Source organism: Aulonocara stuartgranti (genome assembly GCF_965226115.1).
Source record: "Aulonocara stuartgranti genome assembly, chromosome: 14".
Taxonomy (NCBI): domain Eukaryota; kingdom Metazoa; phylum Chordata; class Actinopteri; order Cichliformes; family Cichlidae; genus Aulonocara; species Aulonocara stuartgranti.
In genome coordinates, this window is record NC_138950.1 from 16,933,540 (window position 1) to 16,957,045 (window position 23,506).

General features: G+C 39.0%; 1 protein-coding gene across 1 annotated transcript in view; it reads left to right on the forward strand.

The window, feature by feature from the left end:
* Nucleotides 1-1,398: 1,398 nt before the first annotated feature.
* The window catches only part of LOC309687189 (syntaxin-1A-like), a 101,095-nt gene continuing 78,987 nt past the window's right edge, over nucleotides 1,399-23,506 (forward strand). The window contains exon 1 of the mRNA XM_082501959.1: nucleotides 1,399-1,883. Within this exon, the coding sequence (XP_082358085.1) occupies nucleotides 1,854-1,883 (30 nt within the window). The 5' untranslated portion in view covers nucleotides 1,399-1,853. The remainder of the gene's footprint in view (nucleotides 1,884-23,506) is intronic.

The window sequence follows — 23,506 nt, forward strand, 5'->3', positions numbered from 1 at the left end:
CGCATAAAAAAACAAACAAAAAAAAAAACTATCTGCAGCACCACCTGACAGTCATGTCCTTATGAAAAATGGGCTAGGATCTAACACAGGAGCTACTGTTTGCTGAAGCTTCATCAGAAGCTCAGTGGAAAGGTGGCTGTCGAGAAGTTGTTCTTAGGTAAAGGAAATGGGGAGAAAAGGGTGTGGTATGCCAAACTACACAAGGACAGTCATCAATATGTACGGAGGAGGTCAGGAGAGATGCACAACAGTGAATGTCTACAGCAGTCTGTAAAACGTGGTGTTGGCAATTTTGTCAAAATTGATGAAATTATGAACGCAGAAATGTACTGTGAGATTTTGCTGCAGCGCGCAATATCATATGGAAAGCCTCTGCTGGGCACAAATGGAACACTTATCGGTCATGGATTGGCCTCCCCAGAGCCCGGACCTCAATTTTACTGAAGCAGTGTGGGAACAACTTGTGGGGATAGGTTAATTGGATAATTCAAATTGCCACTAGGTGTGAATGTGCGAGTGAATCTGAATGTGAATGGTTGTCTGTCCCTATGTGTTAGCCCTGCGACAGACTGGCGACCTGTCCAGGGTGTACCCCGCCTCTCGCCCTATGACAGCTAGGATAGGCTCCAGCGCCCCCCACGACCGTGAAAAGGATAAGCGGTAGCGAATGGATGGACAGTGTGGGAACAACTTGACCGAGAACAAAACAAAAAGGCAGCCAGCATCCAATAGAAGAGCTTTGAATGTGATTTGAGAAGCTTGGAGAACTATTCCTGAACACTCCTTAAAGAAATAACAAGAAAGCTGCCGACGAGAGTTCAGGCTGTGTTGAAGAATAACCGTCGTCGTACTAACTACTGACTTTGAAGTTTGTTAAAATTGTACAAGCTCTGTTTTTGCTTTATATACAGTATGTCACATTTCAATAAATTGCTGCACCATGTTGGCACCATTTTTAGTGGTGTATGGTACTGCAGGGATTCTGTGCCTGGAAAGGACCAGTGACACAGACTCCAGCCCACCCAAGAGTTGAATAAATGCTTAAGAAAAAACAGCTGGAAGATTGTGATAATGTCAAAATTTCTACTAATACAGAGTTATTTTTAATGCTTCTTTGGACCTTGTCTTTATTTTAATTTGCTCAGGAAACAACAAATATTGACTAAAGGGGGAAAAAAACAGGATTGTTGTAGTGAGATTGAGTTTATCAAGCATCTAAACACACAGAAATAAATTCTTTGAATTATATTTTCTCAAATGGAGCTTTAAATACAAAAATATGTTATTGAAGGCAATATTTCTGGGTCATTTCGAGCTCCTTGTACTGTTGCCATATCCGTCTGTTTCAACAGGGGTCGCTGTTCGCTTTGGCACAATGCAAAGTACCTGGGCGTTATCTCCGAACCTGCTCACCAGAGTCAACACAATTTCCCCCCTCAGGCAGGCTCCCAGTGCTTTTGGTTTTTGTGTCAAACTAACCTTCATGCAGTCGGACTAAATATGCAGCCAAAATAATAAAAGAGCTCCGAAAAGAATAAAGAATAAAATAAATAAAATAAAGTCAATTAGTCCGGATTGAGGAAGTTGTGGGTGAGTAATGGGTTAACGGCGGAAGGCCTCGCTTCACCTTTATTGCGCGTCACCCAGCTCTGTAAAGTGGTCTCACCATCCCAGCATCCGAACCGAAGGGGGAAAATCACCGCCCCTTGCTGCCGCCAGACGCGCCTCTTCCTCTCGGTCGAGCTCACGTCTACCCGTCGGTCTCCGCCCCGCCGCTCCATCACCGTCACATACACCCAGAAGACAACGGGAACTGAGGGAATAACGACAATTTACCGGCGAAACGGGGAATCATGAAGGACCGCATGCAAGAACTTAAACATGTAAGTTTGTGTTTGTGTGCTTTCTGCTCAGCATCCACCTGTTAATGCGAACAGACGGGCTTTTTTTATGGAGCGATGTGTGCTCAGAAAGCTCCTGGCCACAGAGCGAGGTGCGCGGAGTGAGCAACAGTTGTGACTCTCGGGTCCTGATGGAAGCTCAAATGTAACGTTTTATTGTAGGAAACGAGCGCGTATTGCTGCCATGGTTTGCTGTGCGTAAATCGGGATGAAGCGCAGCAGACAGGAATGGTTTTAGATGTTAAAAACAAAGTAAAAGTCATTTTCTCAATGGCCCCTTTGATCTTTTTGTCAGTGTTGTGAAATGAGTTTAAAGGCTCTTTGGTGCTAAAGAAAGGGTCATCGGCTAAGACTTTGTACTTAATAGCATCAAATCTTTCTGGTGTCGTTGATTAATCCACTGCTGGTTTCCTTTTAGGATTTTTTTTGGAAATATGCCACCAGTGATATTAATTAATTTGTGCAGTGTGGTTTGATCGATCTGACCAACTATGGGTGTGTGACTCGAGTGGGGAAATTGGTCCCAGCTCGCCCATTCCACCTGTGAAATGTCCGCCCTCTGCGCGTCACAGGGGTCTTATCCAAGAACCTTTAAACACCAACAACAAGGAACGCAACGTTTTGTCTTTCAAACCCCTGCAATGTGCTTTATTAGGGATGTAGTCTTGTGGAAATGAACTCCGACACCATTTATTCTTACCACTGATGAGAAATAAAGCCTTGAAATCTTGAATTGCACCCTTTGACTTTCTGCCAGCTGTTTTTTTTTTTCTTTTCTTTTTTTTTTTTTTAACAATTAAAAATTGTTTAAAAAAAGCTAACGTGGTAACAAGAAGACGTGTGATTGGATGGCTAACAGGTTTTTGGCTTGACTGATACAGAAGTACAGCCACTGAGTAGCATCCTCCACAGGAATGTTAGTTTCAGCTTCATATAGGCTACTTTCTGTGTGTGTGGTGGTAAAGTGGCCATTGTCAGATCTGGGTAATTGGCAGTTAAGCTGAGGAGAGGGGAAACAATTTGCAGCTCTTCAGTTTTCAGTGAAGATCTAGCTATGAATTGGTCACAAGGGAGACAACCCAGCATTGCCAAGTGTGTGTGTGTGTGTGTGTGAGAGAGAGAGAGGCGTGCCTTCAGCCTGCCATGCTATGTCTTTGGAGTGCTGGAAAGATGCAGTTGTATCATTGAGAAAGAGAAAGATGGAGAAATAGTCCAAATTTTCCTCAGCAGCTTCAGTGTGAATCATCAGCCAGTCCACAAACACCCTGATTCTATTTTCTTTTATCAGTTTTGATCATGTCCGTCGTGTCTGAGAAATGGCAGCTGGAGAAGCTCAGCCAGACCTATTTCAGACAAACTGCACCAAATAAAACTGGAATAAATTGCAAGTCACAGAGAGCTGCTTCCCATCAGCATTAGATTAATATTGGTTTCCTCTTCAGCTTCAAGTTAATGTGGCTTCTTGATTCTTATCTGTCTCTGAAGGGCCGGCTGTAGATGGGATTGTGTCAAAAACCGAACAGTAAGCAGTGACAGTAATTTAGTTTCTGATTACTCTATAGTTACTTTAAACTCATTTTTATATTAAATATATTTACAAGTTTCCAGGACCCAAAAACCCTTGTGTGGCTGACCAATCGTATAGACGAAAGATTATTAGTATAATAATAGAAAAGCGAAGAAACAATTATCAGTCGTATTTATGTGATAAACGATCCATTTTTAATCTATCAGCGCCCTGACTTTTTCAGAGCTCCAGCTTTCGTGTAGAGATGTGTTTAGAGAAATATTTTGCAGACCTTTGCAATTAAGTCTGCCGAGCTTGAGAGCTTGGTCAGTTTATTGCCAACACTTAAGCTCAAGAACAAGAACTTGTAGCCTACTCATTGGTTTGTTTAGCACCCAGTACCTGAAAGTAGCTCTGCAAATAACTGCACTTTTTATATTTCTCCTCTCAGGTGGACAAGACGGGAGAAGATCAAGTTCTATATTGTGCATGCTCATAAACCCACCTCTTGTGGCTTTTCATTATTTTTGCTTTGGATTTTCTATTTCCACTGTTGTATTGGTTTTAATGAGATTTGGGAGTTTCGGGAGGCCACCTTAACACTAGGGGAAATCTTAGATTCCCATGATCCCAGGAACTTTTACTTCAAGATCTCTGTGGACTAGCAGCATAACAGAGCATCCTCGCTTTGGGAATAGAAACTAGAGGAACTCATGATGACCACTCGCTAGTGACTCAGTCAGTGTTGCAACCTATTTAGGCTTAAGTACATTAAGGGAGACATGTGGAGGTTTCTTTCTTAGCCAGCAGTCACCACAACATAAACCTACATAGAGTACTGTGCAGTTGTCTTAAATCACCACTAATTCTTTATATTTTGTTAGGAAAGTGAGAAATAATTGCAGCAATTTATTGAAATGTGCAAACATACTTGGAAGAGACACAGTCTATAAAGTAAAAACAGAGTTGTAGCTAGCTCGACAGTCTGTATTTGGTATGATCACCTTTATTCTTCAGCAGCCTGAACTCTCTTTTCATGTAATTTCTTTAAGTAGTCTTTGGGTACAGTTGCAGTAGCTCTCTGGGCTTCTTCAAGGACGTTCAAAGCGCTTCATTGGATGTTTGCTGCCTATTGTTCTGTTTTGTCAAGATGACAGTGTGTTTGGCATCACTGTCATGCTGAAAAATGAAGTTGCTGCCAATCAGATGCTTTCCAGATAGTACCTCATGGTGCATTAGTATCTCATGGTACTTTTCCTGTGTTCATAATTCATCCCATTTTGACACGCTCTCAAACAGCACTGCCTGAAGTGCAACCCCAAAGCATGACACAGCCTTTACCGTGTATCACAGATGGCTCCTGACCTTCTCTGTACATACTGACAACAATTTGAACCAAAGATTTCAAATCTGGCTTTGTTGCTCCATTTGACACGGTGCCACTGAGTCCTTTGCACATGTGTCAATACATAGATGTGCATGTTTCCCTTTTTTTTTTCTTTCTTTTTTTTTTTAAGCAAAATATAAAGAAATGAGAAGTGGTTCACAGCATTGTATTTGTGTGTGTGTGTGTGTGTGTGTGTATAATTATGGATGGTTGTTCAAAGATTTGTATGTGTTGTAGTTGAACAAGATAATAGATGATGTCTCCAAATCATGAAATGAAGGGTGGAGGGATTGAGCTCGGGGCAGCAGTCTTTTTGCCTAAATGTAACATCTGGAAGTCAGTTGAATCATTTCTCTGAAAAACAACACGAGCCTGTTTTACCATAATTGCACAGACTAAAGAAATAGAGTGGATTGTGTCCTGTATCTGCTCTGTGTCAGTATTGATCATAATTAGTGTGAATGCTTGAAAAGCATTCACAGTATTGTTCTTCTAATCTTTATTATTCCATTTTATTAGTGTGAATGCTTGAAAAGCATTCACAGTATTGTTCTTCTAATCTTTATTATTATTATTCTATTTTATTATTATTATCTATTCCGTACGTTTTTTGTAATCCTATAACTTCAAAACCGTTCAACTTAGAAAAACCATTCAAACACCGTTAGATTCCTATTCTTTTGGACAACACTGCTTCTATTTTTCATATTTTTAACATTTATATTTTTAATTTTATTCAACTTTATTCAACAAAAATTTATAATGTATTTCAATGGGGAGACCCTTCAAATCCTCATTCAACTTACTCATTTTTAAACTCTTACTACTTCCACATACATTGACATAGAGCCACCATTCAAACTTTAAAACGAAGACAAGACATTCAACTATTCAACTTGTATTTATCTTTTCAATATCTATTATACTTTTTCTTCAGTTCCAGTTTAAGTTTCATGATGTTTTTTCACCCGTTTCAGAGTTTATAATGGGTGTGTATGGGACGGAATGTTGGGGCTAGAGTGAGACAGCTCAACTGCTAGAGTGAGAGGAGCAAAAAAATTAATCTTAAAATCTTTTTTAAAACTGCTGCTGTGTCCACAGCGTTTGCTCTACAGGTATGATTTTACCCTCAAAACGTAGCCATGGCTGTCCTCTTTCATCCAATGTGTTTACTATTGTACTAGGTGTTATGGTTCTTTCATAAATGTCACCAATGCACAGCCTCCTCCCTCCAACTCTTCCATAGACTCTAATGTTAAAATGGCTCAGAAGGTTCGTTTGAAAATCAGAAGAGCATGGTGTCTTTCCACTGTCACCACGTCCATATAATAAGCTCCACAGGCATGAAAACTGAGAATTAGGTAGACTAGACATTGCTGTCGCTCACGGTGAAAGAATTTTGTCAATACGACTTTTACTTTTCATTTGGGAGCGATTTGTTTGGGCCTGACTTTTCTGTTCATTTTAAGCAGCAAAAGTGAGGTGCATGTCTGTGTCGTGTGTATGGAGCCCTTGGGTGCAGTCACTATAGCAACCAGGCTCACACCTGCCTGCTTAATGAGCTCTCTCTCTCACTCTGCCAAGATTCATCTTAAACACTTCTCTTTCAACTGCTGCTGTGTCCACAGTGTTAAAGCCATCATTTTACCCTCAAAACGTCGCCATCGTTGTTCTTTTTCCAACATCTTGTCTTTCAAAGTTCAGAGATGTAAACTTTTTAAACTGTGTGGATCCAAGTGGAGGGATCACATTTTAGTCATTCAGTGATTCAAAGAATATGACCTTTTAATATTCTTTCAGATGTTTTCTGACTCTAAATGTTCTTTTCTCATTTCTTAGGTTTTTCTAATTTACAATTAAAACATTTTTAGCTTTTTTCCAACTTCTTCTTCTGTGTAACCTTCAGCTTTTAGCAGTTCAGCACTTTTGTTTTCAGGTTAAATTTGGTCTTTTTTTTTTATCTCATTAAAAAAGTTTTAACTCAAAATTCAGCAATTAATTCATTTCAGTGCATACATTCAGATTCAAGCATTCACACTGCAGTTTCTTCAGAAAATGCACTTTCTAGTTAGTGTGAATGCTTGAAAAGCATTCACAGTATTGTTATTCGAATCTTTATTATTATTATTCTATTTTATTATTATCTATTCCGTACGTTTTTTGAAAGCCTACTCCTTCAAAACCGTTCAACTTAGAAAAACCATTCAAACACCGTTAGATTCCTATTCTTTTGGACAACATTGCTTCTATTTTTCTCATTTTTAACATTTATATTTTTAATTTTATTCAACTTTTTTCAACAAAAATTTATAATGTATTTCAATGGGGAGACCCTTCAAATTCTCATTCAACTTCCTCCTCTTTAAACTGTATCTACTTCCACATACATTGACATAGAGCCACCATTCAAACTTTAAAACGAAGACAAGACATTCAACTATTCAACTTGTATTTATCTTTTCAATATCTATTATACTTTTTCTTCAGTTCCAGTTTAAGTTTCATGATGTTTTTTCACCCGTTTCAGAGTTTATAATGGGTGTGTATGGGACGGAATGTTGGGGCTAGAGTGAGGCAGCTCAACTGCTAGAGTGAGAGGAGCAACAAAATTAATCTTAAAATCTTTTTTAAAACTGCTGCTGTGTCCGCAGCGTTTGCTCTACAGGTATGATTTTACCCTCAAAACGTAGCCATGGCTGTCCTCTTTCATCCAATGTGTTTACTATTGTACTAGGTGTTATGGTTCTTTCATAAATGTCACCAATGCACAGCCTCCTCCCTCCAACTCTTCCATAGACTCTAATGTTAAAATGGCTCAGAAGGTTCGTTTGAAAATCAGAAGAGCATGGTGTCTTTACACTGTCACCACGTCCATATAATAAGCTCCACAGGCATGAAAACTGAGAATTAGGTAGACTAGACATTGCTGTCGCTCACGGTGAAAGAATTTTGTCAATACGACTTTTACTTTTCATTTGGGAGCGATTTGTTTCGGCCTGACTTTTCTGTTCATTTTAAGCAGCAAAAGTGAGGCGCATGTCTGTGTACGTGTGTATGGAGCCATTGGGTGCGGTCACTATAGCAACCAGGCTCACACCTGCCTGCTTAACGAGCTCTGCCTGCCACTCTGCCAAAATTCATCTTAAACACTTCTCTTTCAACTGCTGCTGTGTCCACAGTGTTACAGCCATCATTTTACCCTCAAATTGTCGCCATTATTGTTCTCTTTCCAACATCTTGTCTTTCAAAGCTCAGGCATTTAAACTTTTTAAACTGTGTGGATCAAAGTGGAGGGATCACATTTGAGTCATTCAGTGATTCAAAGAATATGACCTTTTAATATTCTTTCAGATGTTTTCTGACTCTAAATGTTCTTTTCTCATTTCTTAGGTTTTTCTAATTTACAATTAAAACATTTTCAGCTTTTTTCCAACTTCTTCTTCTGTGTAACCTTCAGCTTTTAGCAGTTCAGCACTTTTGTTTTCAGGTTAAATTCGGGTTTTTTTTTTTATCTCATTCAATATTTTTAACTTAAATTCAGTAATTATTTCATTTCAATGCATACATTCAGATTCAAGCATTCACACTGCAGTTTCTTCAGAAAATGCACTTTCTAGTTAGTGTGAATGCTTGAAAAGCATTCACAGTATTGTTATTCGAATCTTTATTATTATATATTCCGTACGTTTTTTGGCATCTAACTCCTTCAAAACCGTTCAACTTAGAAAAACCATTCAAACACCGTTAGATTCCTATTCTTTTGGACATGACTGCTTCTATTTTTCTCATTTTTAACATTTATATTTTTAATTTTATTCAACTTTATTCAACAAAAATTTCCCATGTATTTCAATGGGGAGACCCTTCAAATTCTCATTCAACTTACTCATTTTTAAACTCTTACTACTTCCACATACATTGACATAGAGCCACCATTCAAACTTTAAAACGAAGACAAGACATTCAACTATTCAACTTGTATTTATCTTTTCAATATCTATTATACTTTTTCTTCAGTTCCAGTTTAAGTTTCATGATGTTTTTTCACCCGTTTCAGAGTTTATAATGGGTGTGTATGGGACGGAATGTTGGGGCTAGAGTGAGGCAGCTCAACTGCTAGAGTGAGAGGAGCAAAAAAATTAATCTTAAAATCTTTTTTAAAACTGCTGCTGTGTCCGCAGCGTTTGCTCTACAGGTATGATTTTACCCTCAAAACGTAGCCATGGCTGTCCTCTTTCATCCAATGTGTTTACTATTGTCCTAGGTGTTATGGTTCTTTCGTAAATGTCACCAATGCACAGCCTCCTCCCTCCAACTCTTCCATAGACTCTAATGTTAAAATGGCTCAGAAGGTTCGTTTGAAAATCAGAAGAGCATGGTGTCTTTCCACTGTCACCACGTCCATATAATAAACTCCACAGGCATGAAAACTGAGAATTCAGTAGACTAGACATTGCTGTCACTCACGGTGAAAGAATTTTGTCAATACGACTTTTACTTTTCATTTGGGAACGATTTGTTTCGGCCTGACTTTTCTATTCATTTTAAGCAGCAAAAGTGAGGCGCATGTCTGTGTACGTGTGTATGGAGCCATTGGGTGCGGTCACTATAGCAACCAGGCTCACACCTGCCTGCTTAACGAGCTCTCTCTGCCACTCTGCCAAGATTCATCTTAAACACTTCTCTTTCAACTGTTGCTGTGTCCACAGTGTTACAGCCATCATTTTACCCTCAAATTGTCGCCATTATTGTTCTCTTTCCAACACCATATCTTTCAAAGCTCAGGCATTTAAACTTTTTAAACTGTGTGGATCAAAGTGGAGGGATCACATTTGAGTCATTCAGTGATTCAAAGAATATGACCTTTTAATATTCATTCAGATGTTTTCTGACTCTAAATGTTCTTTTCTCATTTCTTAGGGTTTTCTAATTTACATTTAAAACATTTTCAGCTTTTTTCCAACTCCTTCTTCTGTGTAACCTTCAGCTTTTAGCAGTTCAGCACTTTTGTTTTCAGGTTAAATTCGGGTTTTTTTTTTTTATCTCATTCAAGATTTTTAACTTAAATTCAGTAATTAATTCATTTCAGTGCATACATTCAGATTCAAGCATTCACACTGCAGTTTCTTCAGAAAATGCACTTTCTAGTTAGTGTGAATGCTTGAAAAGCATTCACAGTATTGTTATTCTAATCTTTATTATTATTATTATTATTATATTTTATCTATTCCGTACGTTTTTTGTAATCCTATAACTTCAAAACCGTTCAACTTAGAAAAACCATTCAAACACCGTTAGATTCCTATTCTTTTGGACAACACTGCTTCTATTTTTCATATTTTTAACATTTATATTTTTAATTTTATTCAACTTTATTCAACAAAAATTTATAATGTATTTCAATGGGGAGACCCTTCAAATCCTCATTCAACTTACTCATTTTTAAACTCTTACTACTTCCACATACATTGACATAGAGCCACCATTCAAACTTTAAAACGAAGACAAGACATTCAACTATTCAACTTGTATTTATCTTTTCAATATCTATTATACTTTTTCTTCAGTTCCAGTTTAAGTTTCATGATGTTTTTTCACCCGTTTCAGAGTTTATAATGGGTGTGTATGGGACGGAATGTTGGGGCTAGAGTGAGGCAGCTCAACTGCTAGAGTGAGAGGAGCAAAAAAATTAATCTTAAAATCTTTTTTAAAACTGCTGCTGTGTCCGCAGCGTTTGCTCTACAGGTATGATTTTACCCTCAAAACGTAGCCATGGCTGTCCTCTTTCATCCAATGTGTTTACTATTGTATTAGGTGTTATGGTTCTTTCATAAATGTCACCAATGCACAGCCTCCTCCCTCCAACTCTTCCATAGACTCTAATGTTAAAATGGCTCAGAAGGTTCGTTTGAAAATCAGAAGAGCATGGTGTCTTTCCACTGTCACCACGTCCATATAATAAGCTCCACAGGCATGAAAACTGAGAATTAGGTAGACTAGACATTGCTGTCGCTCACGGTGAAAGAATTTTGTCAATACGACTTTTACTTTTCATTTGGGAGCGATTTGTTTCGGCCTGACTTTTCTGTTCATTTTAAGCAGCAAAAGTGAGGCGCATGTCTGTGTACGTGTGTATGGAGCCATTGGGTGCGGTCACTATAGCAACCAGGCTCACACCTGCCTGCTTAACGAGCTCTCTCTCTCACTCTGCCAAGATTCATCTTAAACACTTCTCTTTCAACTGCTGCTGTGTCCACAGTGTTAAAGCCATCATTTTACCCTCAAAACGTCGCCATCGTTGTTCTTTTTCCAACATCTTGTCTTTCAAAGCTCAGAGATGTAAACTTTTTAAACTGTGTGGATCAAAGTGGAGGGATCACATTTTAGTCATTCAGTGATTCAAAGAATATGACCTTTTAATATTCTTTCAGATGTTTTCTGACTCTAAATGTTCTTTTCTCATTTCTTAGGTTTTTCTAATTTACAATTAAAACATTTTCAGCTTTTTTCCAACTTCTTCTTCTGTGTAACCTTCAGCTTTTAGCAGTTCAGCACTTTTGTTTTCAGGTTAAATTCGGTTTTTTTTTTTTTATCTCATTCAAGATTTTTAACTTAAATTCAGTAATTAATTCATTTCAGTGCATACATTCAGATTCAAGCATTCACACTGCAGTTTCTTCAGAAAATGCACTTTCTAGTTAGTGTGAATGCTTGAAAAGCATTCACAGTATTGTTATTCTAATCTTTATTATTATTATATTTTATTTTTCCGTACGTTTTTTGAAAGCCTACTCCTTCAAAACCGTTCAACTTAGAAAAACCATTCAAACACCGTTAGATTCCTATTATTTTGGACAACATTGCTTCTATTTTTCTCATTTTTAACATTTATATTTTTAATTTTATTCAACTTTTTTCAACAAAAATTTATAATGTATTTCAATGGGGAGACCCTTCAAATCCTCATTCAACTTACTCATTTTTAAACTCTTACTACTTCCACATACATTGACATAGAGCCACCATTCAAACTTTAAAACGAAGACAAGACATTCAACTATTCAACTTGTATTTATCTTTTCAATATCTATTATACTTTTTCTTCAGTTCCAGTTTAAGTTTCATGATGTTTTTTCACCCGTTTCAGAGTTTATAATGGGTGTGTATGGGACGGAATGTTGGGGCTAGAGTGAGACAGCTCAACTGCTAGAGTGAGAGGAGCAAAAAAATTAATCTTAAAATCTTTTTTAAAACTGCTGCTGTGTCCACAGCGTTTGCTCTACAGGTATGATTTTACCCTCAAAACGTAGCCATGGCTGTCCTCTTTCATCCAATGTGTTTACTATTGTCCTAGGTGTTATGGTTCTTTCATAAATGTCACCAATGCACAGCCTCCTCCCTCCAACTCTTCCATAGACTCTAATGTTAAAATGGCTCAGAAGGTTCGTTTGAAAATCAGAAGAGCATGGTATCTTTCCACTGTCACCACGTCCATATAATAAACTCCACAGGCATGAAAACTGAGAATTAGGTAGACTAGACATGGCTGTCGCTCACGGTGAAAGAATTTTGTCAGTACGACTTTTACTTTTCATTTGGGAACGATTTGTTTCGGCCTGACTTTTCTGTTCATTTTAAGCAGCAAAAGTGAGGCGCATGTCTGTGTACGTGTGTATGGAGCCATTGGGTGCGGTCACTATAGCAACCAGGCTCACACCTGCCTGCTTAACGAGCTCTGCCTGCCACTGTACCAAGATTCATCTTAAGCACTTCTCTTTCAACTGCTGCTGTGTCCACAGTGTTACAGCCATCATTTTACCCTCAAATTGTCGCCATTATTGTTCTCTTTCCAACACCGTATCTTTCAAAGCTCAGGCATTTAAACTTTTTAAACTGTGTGGATCAAAGTGGAGGCATCACATTTGAGTCATTCAGTGATTCAAAGAATATGACCTTTTAATATTCATTCAGATGTTTTCTGACTCTAAATGTTCTTTTCTCATTTCTTAGGGTTTTCTAATTTACATTTAAAACATTTTCAGTTTTTTTCCAACTCCTTCTTCTGTGTAACCTTCAGCTTTTAGCAGTTCAGCACCTTTGTTTTCAGGTTAAATTCGTTTTTTTTTTTTTTTTTTTTAATCTCATTCAATATTTTTAACTCAAAATTCAGCAATTAATTCATTTCAGTGCATACATTCAGATTCAAGCATTCACACTGCAGTTTCTTCAGAAAATGCACTTTCTAGTTATTATTATCTATTCCGTACGTTTTTTGAAAGCCTACTCCTTCAAAACCATTCAACTTAGAAAAACCATTCAAACACCGTTAGATTCCTATTCTTTTGGACATGATTGCTTGTATTTTTCTCATTTTTAACATTTATATTTTTAATTTTATTCAACTTTATTCAGCAAAAATTTCCCATGTATTTCAATGGGGAGACCCTTCAAATTCTCATTCAACTTACTCATTTTTAAACTCTTACTACTTCAACATACGTTCACATAGAGCCACCATTCAAACTTTAAAACGAAGACAAGACATTCAACTATTCAACTTGTATTTATCTTTTCAATATCTATTATACTTTTTCTTCAGTTCCAGTTTAAGTTTCATGATGTTTTTTCACCCGTTTCAGAGTTTATAATGGGTGTGTATGGGACGGAATGTTGGGGCTAGAGTGAGGCAGCTCAACTGCTAGAGTGAGAGGAGCAAAAAAAATAATCTTAAAATCTTTTTTAAAACTGCTGCTGTGTCCGCAGCGTTTGCTCTACAGGTATGATTTTACCCTCAAAACGTAGCCATGGCTGTCCTCTTTCATCCAATGTGTTTACTATTGTACTAGGTGTTATGGTTCTTTCATAAATGTCACCAATGCACAGCCTCCTCCCTCCAACTCTTCCATAGACTCTAATGTTAAAATGGCTCAGAAGGTTCGTTTGAAAATCAGAAGAGCATGGTGTTTTTACACTGTCACCACGTCCATATAATAAACTCCACAGACATGAAAACTGAGAATTTGGTAGACTAGACATTGCTGTCGCTCACAGTGAAAGAATTTTGTCAATACGACTTTTACTTTTCATTTGGGAACGATTTGTTTCGGCCTGACTTTTGCTGCTTAAAATGAACAGAAAAGTGAGGTGCATGTCTGTGTCCGTGTGTATGGAGCCATTGGGTGCGGTCACTATAGCAACCAGGCTCACACCTGCCTGCTTAACGAGCTCTGCCTGCCACTGTACCAAGATTCATCTTAAACACTTCTCTTTCAACTGCTGCTGTGTCCACAGTGTTACAGCCATCATTTTACCCTCAAAACGTCGCCATCGTTGTTCTTTTTCCAACATCTTGTCTTTCAAAGCTCAGAGATGTCAACTTTTTAAACTGTGTGGGTCCAAGTGGAGGGATCACATTTTAGTCATTCAGTGATTCAAAGAATATGACCTTTATATATTCTTTCAGATGTTTTCTGACTCTAAATGTTCTTTTCTCATTTCTTAGGGTTTTCTAATTTACAATTAAAACATTTTCAGCTTTTTTCCAACTTCTTCTTCTGTGTAACCTTCAGCTTTTAGCAGTTCAGCACTTTTGTTTTCAGGTTAAATTCGGGTTGTTTTTTTTTTATCTCATTCAAAATTTTTAACTTAAATTCAGTAATTATTTCATTTCAATGCATACATTCAGATTCAAGCATTCACACTGCAGTTTCTTCAGAAAATGCACTTTCTAGTTATCTTATAGTATTTGCATTTGTTAACACTTGCTTTGCGGGTTTAATTTAAGAACTTTTGGTGATTTCTAAAAGTGTTGGTGTTATCATTTATTTGGACTTTGTGATTAGTTCTTCAGTGTAAAATAAGCAAACCCATTCAGCTAGAAAACCTCCCCCATTATATAAGAATTCTTTTTCACATCGAAACAAAGCATATCAGGAGCAAACGGAGGACTTGTGAGCTTTACAGATTTTGTTGCTTATGTGTCTTTGTGTGTGTCACACTGCAAGTTTACTCAGCCATGTGCTCGTGTGTCATTTTGGCAGGAAATTGAGTTTTGCTCATATTTGTGTGAGGGTACAGGTTCTGCTCCAACACTGCCCATATGCACATAAAGCTACTTTATGAGCTCAACACCTGCCTACGACTCTGCTCTCCCAATAACTCGTTAGCTTGCTGCCTAAAGCCGCCCGACTTAATAATAAGGATGGCCACACGGCTTCCTCCCTCCCCTCACCTTGTCCCAGCACTCCCAGTTGGCCCAGCAGTGATTTGGTGACAGATGGTGATGATGTGACGCGTTTGTCAGCCTTCCTCGAGCTCTGAAACCTAAAGGGAAAAACACTGATGAGTTTATTACAGATTCCACACACCACAGGGACTGTTATAAATCAAATGTGATTGTTTATCATTTTGCAGCAGCGAGTTATTCGTTTAGGCCGGCATTATGAGCGCTGCACCTGTAACAGTTAATTTTGCCTTCAGATTTTTTTCCCTGACATTTTATCAGCTCTTTTTCTTCAGTCTTGTCATTTGATTGACTGTATCTGCCTCTGTTCCTATCTCTGTGTCTTTAATAGTAAGCCTCTCTTTTCCTTTCTTTCTCTATGCAATGGTGAGTTCGGCCATTATTGCTCTTTGCTCTCTTCCTATCAGTGATTTATCAGATGGCTTCCTGTCCTCCCCTAGATTTTTCCTTTCCTTTATCCCTCCTCGCTTCTCTAGACAGCCTTGTTAGCCATTGTTGGCTCAGGCAGCTCTTTATGTCTCTGAATGCTGGGGCTAATCACTGTCGCTACCTGTTTGGCATTGGAGTGACACATTAACTAATAGGACAGTTGTCAACAAAGCCCATTCGTGTCTTTAAAAGTCTTGTTTTTATTTCATTTACCCACCTTTTTTGTTGCATTTTGTTCTGTGTCTTTATCTTTTTTTTTTCTTCTGTCCCGGACCTGAACTTTACTGTTGACCCTTTTTATTGAAACTACCGGCAGTGAGGAAAAAGAAGCCACTTTGGTGGCTGTTGAACTGAACGCTGATCCTAGGGGGGGTCAGAGGTTTTGTTTGTCGTCGTTCAAAGCTTTGAGCCTCTGTAAACTGCAGGGCAAACTGGCTGGTTTCTGCTTGTGACCAACAAATGAGACTTTTCTGTAAAATTATGGCTTTGAGGAATAAACTAACGTTGTTATTGCACTATATTATCAGAAAGGCACACAGACTGACACAAACACATTATTCATTAACAGATAAATGCTGCATAATTGCATTAATGAGCCATGAAATGAGTGTGACCGATCTGGCATTTCACCAGAGACTTGTCTGTCTTTGCAAATGAGGTGACAGTTGCAATGATATCCAATATCTCTTGGCTGTTAATAGACATTAGATATGTGTGAATGGACTGTCGTTTGTACCACTGTTTGCTGAATATTGACTCCTAGAATTAATGCAAATCACCATGTTGCTTGTGGCGTTTTCTGCGTGCCAAAATTATGTTGCGTCTTCTCATAAGGATGGCAGCTTCGAAGAGGCATGAGCTAAAAGAAATCCTAATAATAAATAGATGATTCTGTAATCAAACTATTCCCATCTGTTGTGGGAGACTTAGCTTCAGGTCATCTTTGTTACCGCTGCTAAAATTGAATTTTTAATGTGCTGACCCCTCTTTTCTCATCATCTTATAATTAATGGCAGCAGAAGGGCTCTGTAGCTGTGCCGATAACATCTTTTTATCACCGATGTTTCTTGGTGATTAAGGTTGTGAATTGCCATTGTCCTTATTAGTCCCGGTTTAGCTCTGTCTGCATTTGTAGGTAGTTAATATTGTGGTACAGATATTTTTAACTAAGTCCTCTGGAGTAAACAAGAACATATAACAATATTTGTGCTCACTGTCGCGGACCCTGCAGTTTCCTTTGGTTTCGATTGCTTTTATTAAACACACTCTAGTCACCTTCTATCAGATGCCACTGCTGTCTCAGGTAAACACAAGGTGTGTTTCAAGCTTATGTGACTTGGTGCCTCATTGTTAGGTGTTAATAGCTCATAGGCCACTTTCAAAAAGAAGAAAAAGTTAAAGTGTGTATCTGGTTGTAGAGGAGTAAAAATAGATGCTGCCACAGTTCTGTACTGTTTATATCAACGCTGAAGGCATGAGAACTCACTGCAGTATTCTCCAGAAAGACAGACGTCGCCACTCAGACGAAACCTCCAGATCAGCACAGGTACAGCAAAAGAAGACAAGACTGGAAGCAATGAAGTCACAGAGGTTTAATTTTTCCCCTGAGCTTGTATTTTGTTTCCCTTCCAGAAAGCCTCATCTTTCGAGACTGTTGCAACATGGCCTCTGTATAGCTTCTTTACTGATATATCATTAAAACGGAGAGTTGCACAACCAGCCAAAAAGAACACCAAAGTGCGGCTTGTACCACCGGATGGGACGTCACTTTTGTTGTCTGCTGCTGAGTGAAAATGGTGAACTTAATGGGCCCTTAAGGCCTGAGTCGCAGTTGCATAGAGCAGGGGTGGTCAACCAGTCAGAGACCAAGAGCCACTTTTTTCCTTGCCTTGAACAATCCTCTTCAAATCTGGCTTGTATTCCGTTGTTGCCACTCGAAGCAATGAGTGTCAGTCAGAACAGGTCGATGCTTTGATTTCACATGTTTTAGGGTAGAAAACACAGACTTGCAGACGTATGTTGACCCAAACATTGACAGTATCTTAAGCGCAGCCCGTTTGACATTGGGGTATTTTTCCATTGGCACACTTTTCCAGAACTCAATGGTCCCTTCCCTTAAAGCAGGTTTCAATTGGTCCTCCTTACAAAGATCGATCATCTCCAACTCAGCCGCAGCTTCACCTGTGACTAGCAGGACTTTCAAACAGTCCATCTGTGCATTAAATGGGTCGATGAGGAACACAATCTGTGGCCTTTTCAATTGTAGATCATGAAACCGGGTCACAAAGCTTTCGTGCAAGTTTTCAACCAGCGTTTCATATCTGGCTCTTTGCTTACTCAGGGCAGCGCTGGCGACTTGCCCGCTGGCTTTTAGCAGAGTGGGGAAAATGCGATAAATCTACCTTTTGAATATGTGTCTTGAACAGCTTCAGTTTGTTGACAAACGCAAACACACTTTGCACCAGGTCAGGCAGCATTTTTAACTTACCCTGCAGGGTTTTTACTTTGTTGGATTTTTGCTGCTGTGTCCCTCCAGCACTCTTTTAATAAGTTAAACTTTATTTAAATTGCCTGTTTTTGTCTCTCTGTTGTGTTAGTAACTTGGTTCAATTTTCCCCAATTACTGAAAATAGATGTTTTTGCAGAACAGCATCAGTAAGTCCTCGGGAACTGCTGAAGCTGTGAATACCATCCTGACACCATCAACTTTTAAACTGATTGAGAAAACTTTCTAGTGAAAAGCTTCTCATTTACACATCTGTGTTTCTGTTCATCAGGAATCTTTAAAATCAATATTCCTGGATACTTTGTTGTAGATAATAAGGTATCAGCCTGTTCATGCTAAATGCTTTTCTGCGTTCACAAACTGCTTACCGTGACAACTGTTGTTGGGTGCAAAGCAGGAAGCTTTATGTACTCTTTTCTTTTTTCTTTTTTTTTTTAACCTTTCTTTTTGCACATGGAGTCAAACCAGAGCAGTATAATTATGAGCCTGAGAAACAAAATCATGTTTGTTTGTTTTTTTTATTCTTTTTGATTATTCTCTGTAGATTCATAAGATACCCAAGTTATTTAAGCCACAATAGTGTAATAAATAAAATAAAATGTAACATCAGTTTGGTGTTCATCCCTCTGGGTCCTGATTTTTATAGATAGCAAATGCTATTTCTTTAGAGAAAGAGAAGAGTGATACCACCAGAACGGATAATTACGGTACCTTTTTATTACTAAAATACTGAAAGTGTGATGGTGGCTATTTTTGTTTGTATTTTTGGATTAGGTTAGATTTGCAACAGTGCCATTTTCGCCTCCTTTAGCTTCAAGTTATCACTAAGGTAGCAGCTATGGCTAACAATAAAGTGGTACCGATAACATTTGATGCCTCGCTCTCACATTATCAGTATTGCCTCTGTATAATGTTAACAACAGTGGTAATTTAGCAGGATAATGGTTATTTGTGTCTAAAATGTGTTATGTTTCTCTTCAAAGTCCCTGATTGAAGTTAAAAAAGTTTACCATCAATGGTAGCAGTCTGCCTTAACGAATAAACAGGAAAAAATCCAGGCTGTAGCTTAACACATTATGCCTCGTAATTTTTACAATCGACCCGGGTGTTGCAGTCAAGGTTTGAAATTCTTGCATCGCGACGACCCTGAATTTGGCTGCGTTTACTATTACAAATGCTTTAAAGCTGAAATGACGGTTAAACTGATGAGCAAACACTCTAACGCCAACATAACTTTAATATTTTGATGAAAGTCACTTTTCAAGCAAGACTAGAGAACAAATTCAGTGATGTTCTACTTTTTTTTTTTTTTTTTTTTTTCCACTTGCATCACCAGAAACTAAATTCTGTAGCTTCGAGCACACCACCTTGGGTTTGAGATATCAAGGGCACTTTTAACTTTATTTATTCCTGACTTAAATACCAAAATGTAATCAGTTAATGGAGATCAACAGCTGTAATTGTTTTGTTTGAAATTTGCCATTTTGTTTCAACCGGTGCTTCCTGACAGCCTGTTTTTCCTCTGCACTTCTTGTCATAGAGCTCTTTCATCGCTCCTTCATTTGGTTTCTCTGCATCTTGATTTCTTTGACATCCTTCTCACTTTCAGTTACATTTCCTCCATATCTGGAATATAATTGCTTTAGTGGTGCATTGGTGCTGTCATAATCCCTCATGGTAAGCGAGATACCAAGCAAAGCACTTAATATATTCCCCAGGGAAGAAAGAGAAGAGACTAGGGGTGGGCAAAGCCATAGTATAAACGATGACAGCATATCTTTTCACTGCCTGTGATCTGTCATTAAAGTTCAATTGGAGCTTTTATGACATTTTCTCACCCACTCCTTTAACGGTGAAGACTGGCCAACGATCCACTGCTTCCTACACACATGCTCAGGGCAAACAAGTTTGTGTATGAACAGCATGTCACTTATATATTCATATCCATACCCATAGGCCAATTATGAGCAAGCCATAACGGGAGTAAGCATGCACTGTTTAGTCTAAAAGGTCAGTCATCTCGTGAGCTCCTTCGGCAGAAAACGACACCTGTAGGAACTACAGACATTGGAAATCTGGTCAGGAAATCAGGATTCACACGAAATCTTCCTATGAACATGATAAGATATTATTTAACCAATAACTGTGTGCCACTTCGTATTAAGACAGGTTTAAATCACTCTGATGCTACGATATTTCTGAATTGGAAGTATTTCCTCCTCTGGTCTGAAAAACACAATCGCATCGTTTGCATATTCCACTTGTGGATCAGTTGTCGTACCTCGGTCACCACCCCTCAAATGCACAGCGACACACATAGTGACTCTTGTCGGTGAGTCAGCCATCACTGAATTAGTTTCCATTTTCCATTTGTAGTTTTTCCTGTGCTTGTAGTCTTTCTTCTTCTTCAGCATGTAAGGATACACTGCATCGCAGTCTTGTTGTCATATGCTGCCTCCTTCAGTTCTGAAAGAGTTGCAAATCTGTAAGATCTGTGTCGTTTGATATTCCACTTAAGAAATACACTCAGAGGCCACTTCATTAGTTAACCTACTTAACTGCTTGTTAATGTATAAGTCGGTGACTTGATACGTTCAGACAGATCAAGATGACCCGTGAGATTCAGACCAAGCATCGGAAAAATCTCAAACTAGTTTCTTGAACATGACGAGAATCCACTGTACTTAAATGGTCTCCACAGCCACCAGATCTCAGTAGCAGCATGTGCAGCAACTATGCGATGCTATCGTGTCAACATGGGCCCAAATCTCGGAGTGTTTCCATCACCCTGTTGAGTCTGTGTAATGAAGAAGTAAGCCAGTTCTGAAGGCAAAACAAGATTTGCCGAATAAAGTGGCTGGTGAGTGTCTAGCAGAATGAAATGTTGATACTTCTGAGAGCAAGGTATCACAACATACACAACATAGCAATTGGTGGTCTTGGCAAGAGATGGTGAGATAGTAAAGAAGAAAAGACAAACAGTGCAGGTCTGAGGAGGGAGAGCGAGACAAAGGTAACTGAGTCCATGCTGTGTGGGCTCACTGCTGTAATGATTCTGTAGTGAAGCTGGAGTCTGGAGGAAGGAGAGCGAGAGAATGACTGACAGGAAGAATGAGAAAGAAAAAGGAAGACCATTAAAGGGGGAGGACGTTGAGGAGGATTGTTAGGAAAGGGAAATTGTTGCACATGTTCACACTTTGACACTGTGCTGCTGTAGTGGCAGCGCTGCATCTGTTCTCCAACCCACATTATTCTCCTTCATCTATCTACCGCGTGCTCTGTACACTGTAGGCACAGCTTATAATACAGTCTTGTTAACCTCAGCCACATCTGTTCTTTTTTTTAATGGAATATAAAACATTCACCCATCTAGTTTATGAAGCATATCCTTTTCTAACTAAAGTGAAACTAAACCCCCAAAATAAAAATAAAAAAAATATGAAGGAGGAACATGTAGTATAACTCGTGTTGGCTTAGCCAAACAGCTAAGCCAACACGATGGGTTAGGGTTAGCTGTTATAATATGGTAATAGCAAAAAAGTAATGATTAGAGCTCTGGAACTAAGATTGGAACAAGAGATTTCCACTAAAAGGACCCTGTTAGCCCTTGGCTCCAGGAAACGTCTTTAAATGGGTTTTAATGACTGGCTTTAAAATGTTATTTCTTGTGTTGATTCTTTAACCCTTTTGGAGGAAAAACTTCATGTTTTAGGTTGGCGTAGGTGCCAAATAACTGCCTTTGTTCAGAAGCCCCACAATCTCTCCTTTTAAGTCAATCGTGGCTCAAGAGTTGGGAGTTCGCCTTGTAATCGGAAGGTTGCCGGTTCGAGCCCCGGCTCGGACAGTCTCGGTCGTTGTGTCCTTGGGCAAGACCCTTCACCCGTTGCCTACTGGTGGTGGTCAGAGGGCCCGGTGGCGCCAGTGTCCGGCAGCCTCGCCTCTGTCAGTGCGCCCCAGGGTGGCTGTGGCTACAATGTAGCTTGCCATCACCAGTGTTTGAATGTGTGTGTGAATGGGTGGATGACTGGATATGTAAAGCGCTTTGGGGTCCTTAGGGACTAGTAAAGCGCTATATAAATACAGGCCATTTACCATTTACCTTCATTTTACCTGGAAGTCCCACTGAGATCAAATCTCTTTCACCTGTCCATGTTAGCAGCCATGCAAACTAAACAAATCTCGAAAAATGCTACAGATTCAACATAAACTAGTTACCCACAACACGAAACATAAAACACTCGTGGCCACTTCAGAGAAACATCCACAAGTCTCATTCACTGTATCCTTATGATGCTTTTAAATCCACTAATAGATATAGATATGTTTAAGTTGAGCTCTTTCTGTAAATTAATTCTGTGTTCAAGCTGCACACTTGTTTGCTTAAAGATTGTGGTTTGGGTTAAACATGCTCCCCTTTGCAACATGAACCCTGCAGTTTATTTAAAGTGGGTCCTAACAAATCATCCACATGTGTCAAGTTGGAGTGAGACCAGTCTCTCTGTTGCTGTAGCTGGCACAATACCTTTTTTCATATCTCTGTGATGCCAGCAGCTTCTGATGGCAGCATTTGACACCCTGGAAGGAGGAATAGCCTGTCATTGTCTTTTTCTTTTTTTCCTTGGTGAGTTCCTTCTTTCGATTTGTGCCATTTCAGTAAATTGGCTGTGGTTTGATTGCAGAGTGTTGTTGAGTGTTGAAAATCTAGACAGGTGGTGTATTGAGCTCAGATGATTGATAAGAAAGAGAACAGTAGATGTTCTTCTGTGTGATTGCTCACACAATATTTTATGTTTTTACTCAAGGCCAAAACTGCAAAGCACCTTTTTAGATTCATATCTTAGATCAACGCAGTATTGAGCTGTATTTTTTTTAAAAGCGCGTTACCAGCAGGAGTCAATGGACAAACCAGTGCATACGAAGAAATGAACCACATTGCTTTTTCCAGCTGACTGCATCTGCTGAAATTCACACTTGCCATTAGTGTATGTGCCCTTAAAGATGGAGACTTGTTGATTTTCTCTGCTGCTGGTTCTATATGAGAGAAGAGGGAACAGTAATGTGAAAAGACCTGAATTAATTTTACAGTTGGCTGGTCTTCTGGTTCAGTCTATCACTTCCTGTGTCCTCTCATCACCCATACTGCTCCATGGTTGTGTAACCTGTCTCGATAGCCCTACGCTGTGTCCTTCTCGTTCATCAGTCGGTCACGCAGTTAGCCAATCAGTGGATCAATCGATCAGTGAGGTTTGTGAAATTGTGATTTCGATGTGTCAGCACCATCTCTGTACCATCAGTGCTATGCCACAGATGGCTGTCCCTTCCCAAGCCTGGTTCTGCCGGAAGTTTATTCTTGTTAAAAGGGAGTTTTTCCTTCCCACTATCTCCAGGTGCTTGCTCATAGAGGTTCATCTTATTATTGGGGTTTTCACGGTATTCACTGCATTACGTTTATGTCCACTTGGTACAAGAATTTGTATCTTATATGGATTGACTTGTGTGTGGTCCTGCAAAAATCCAACAGCTCACCTGTGAT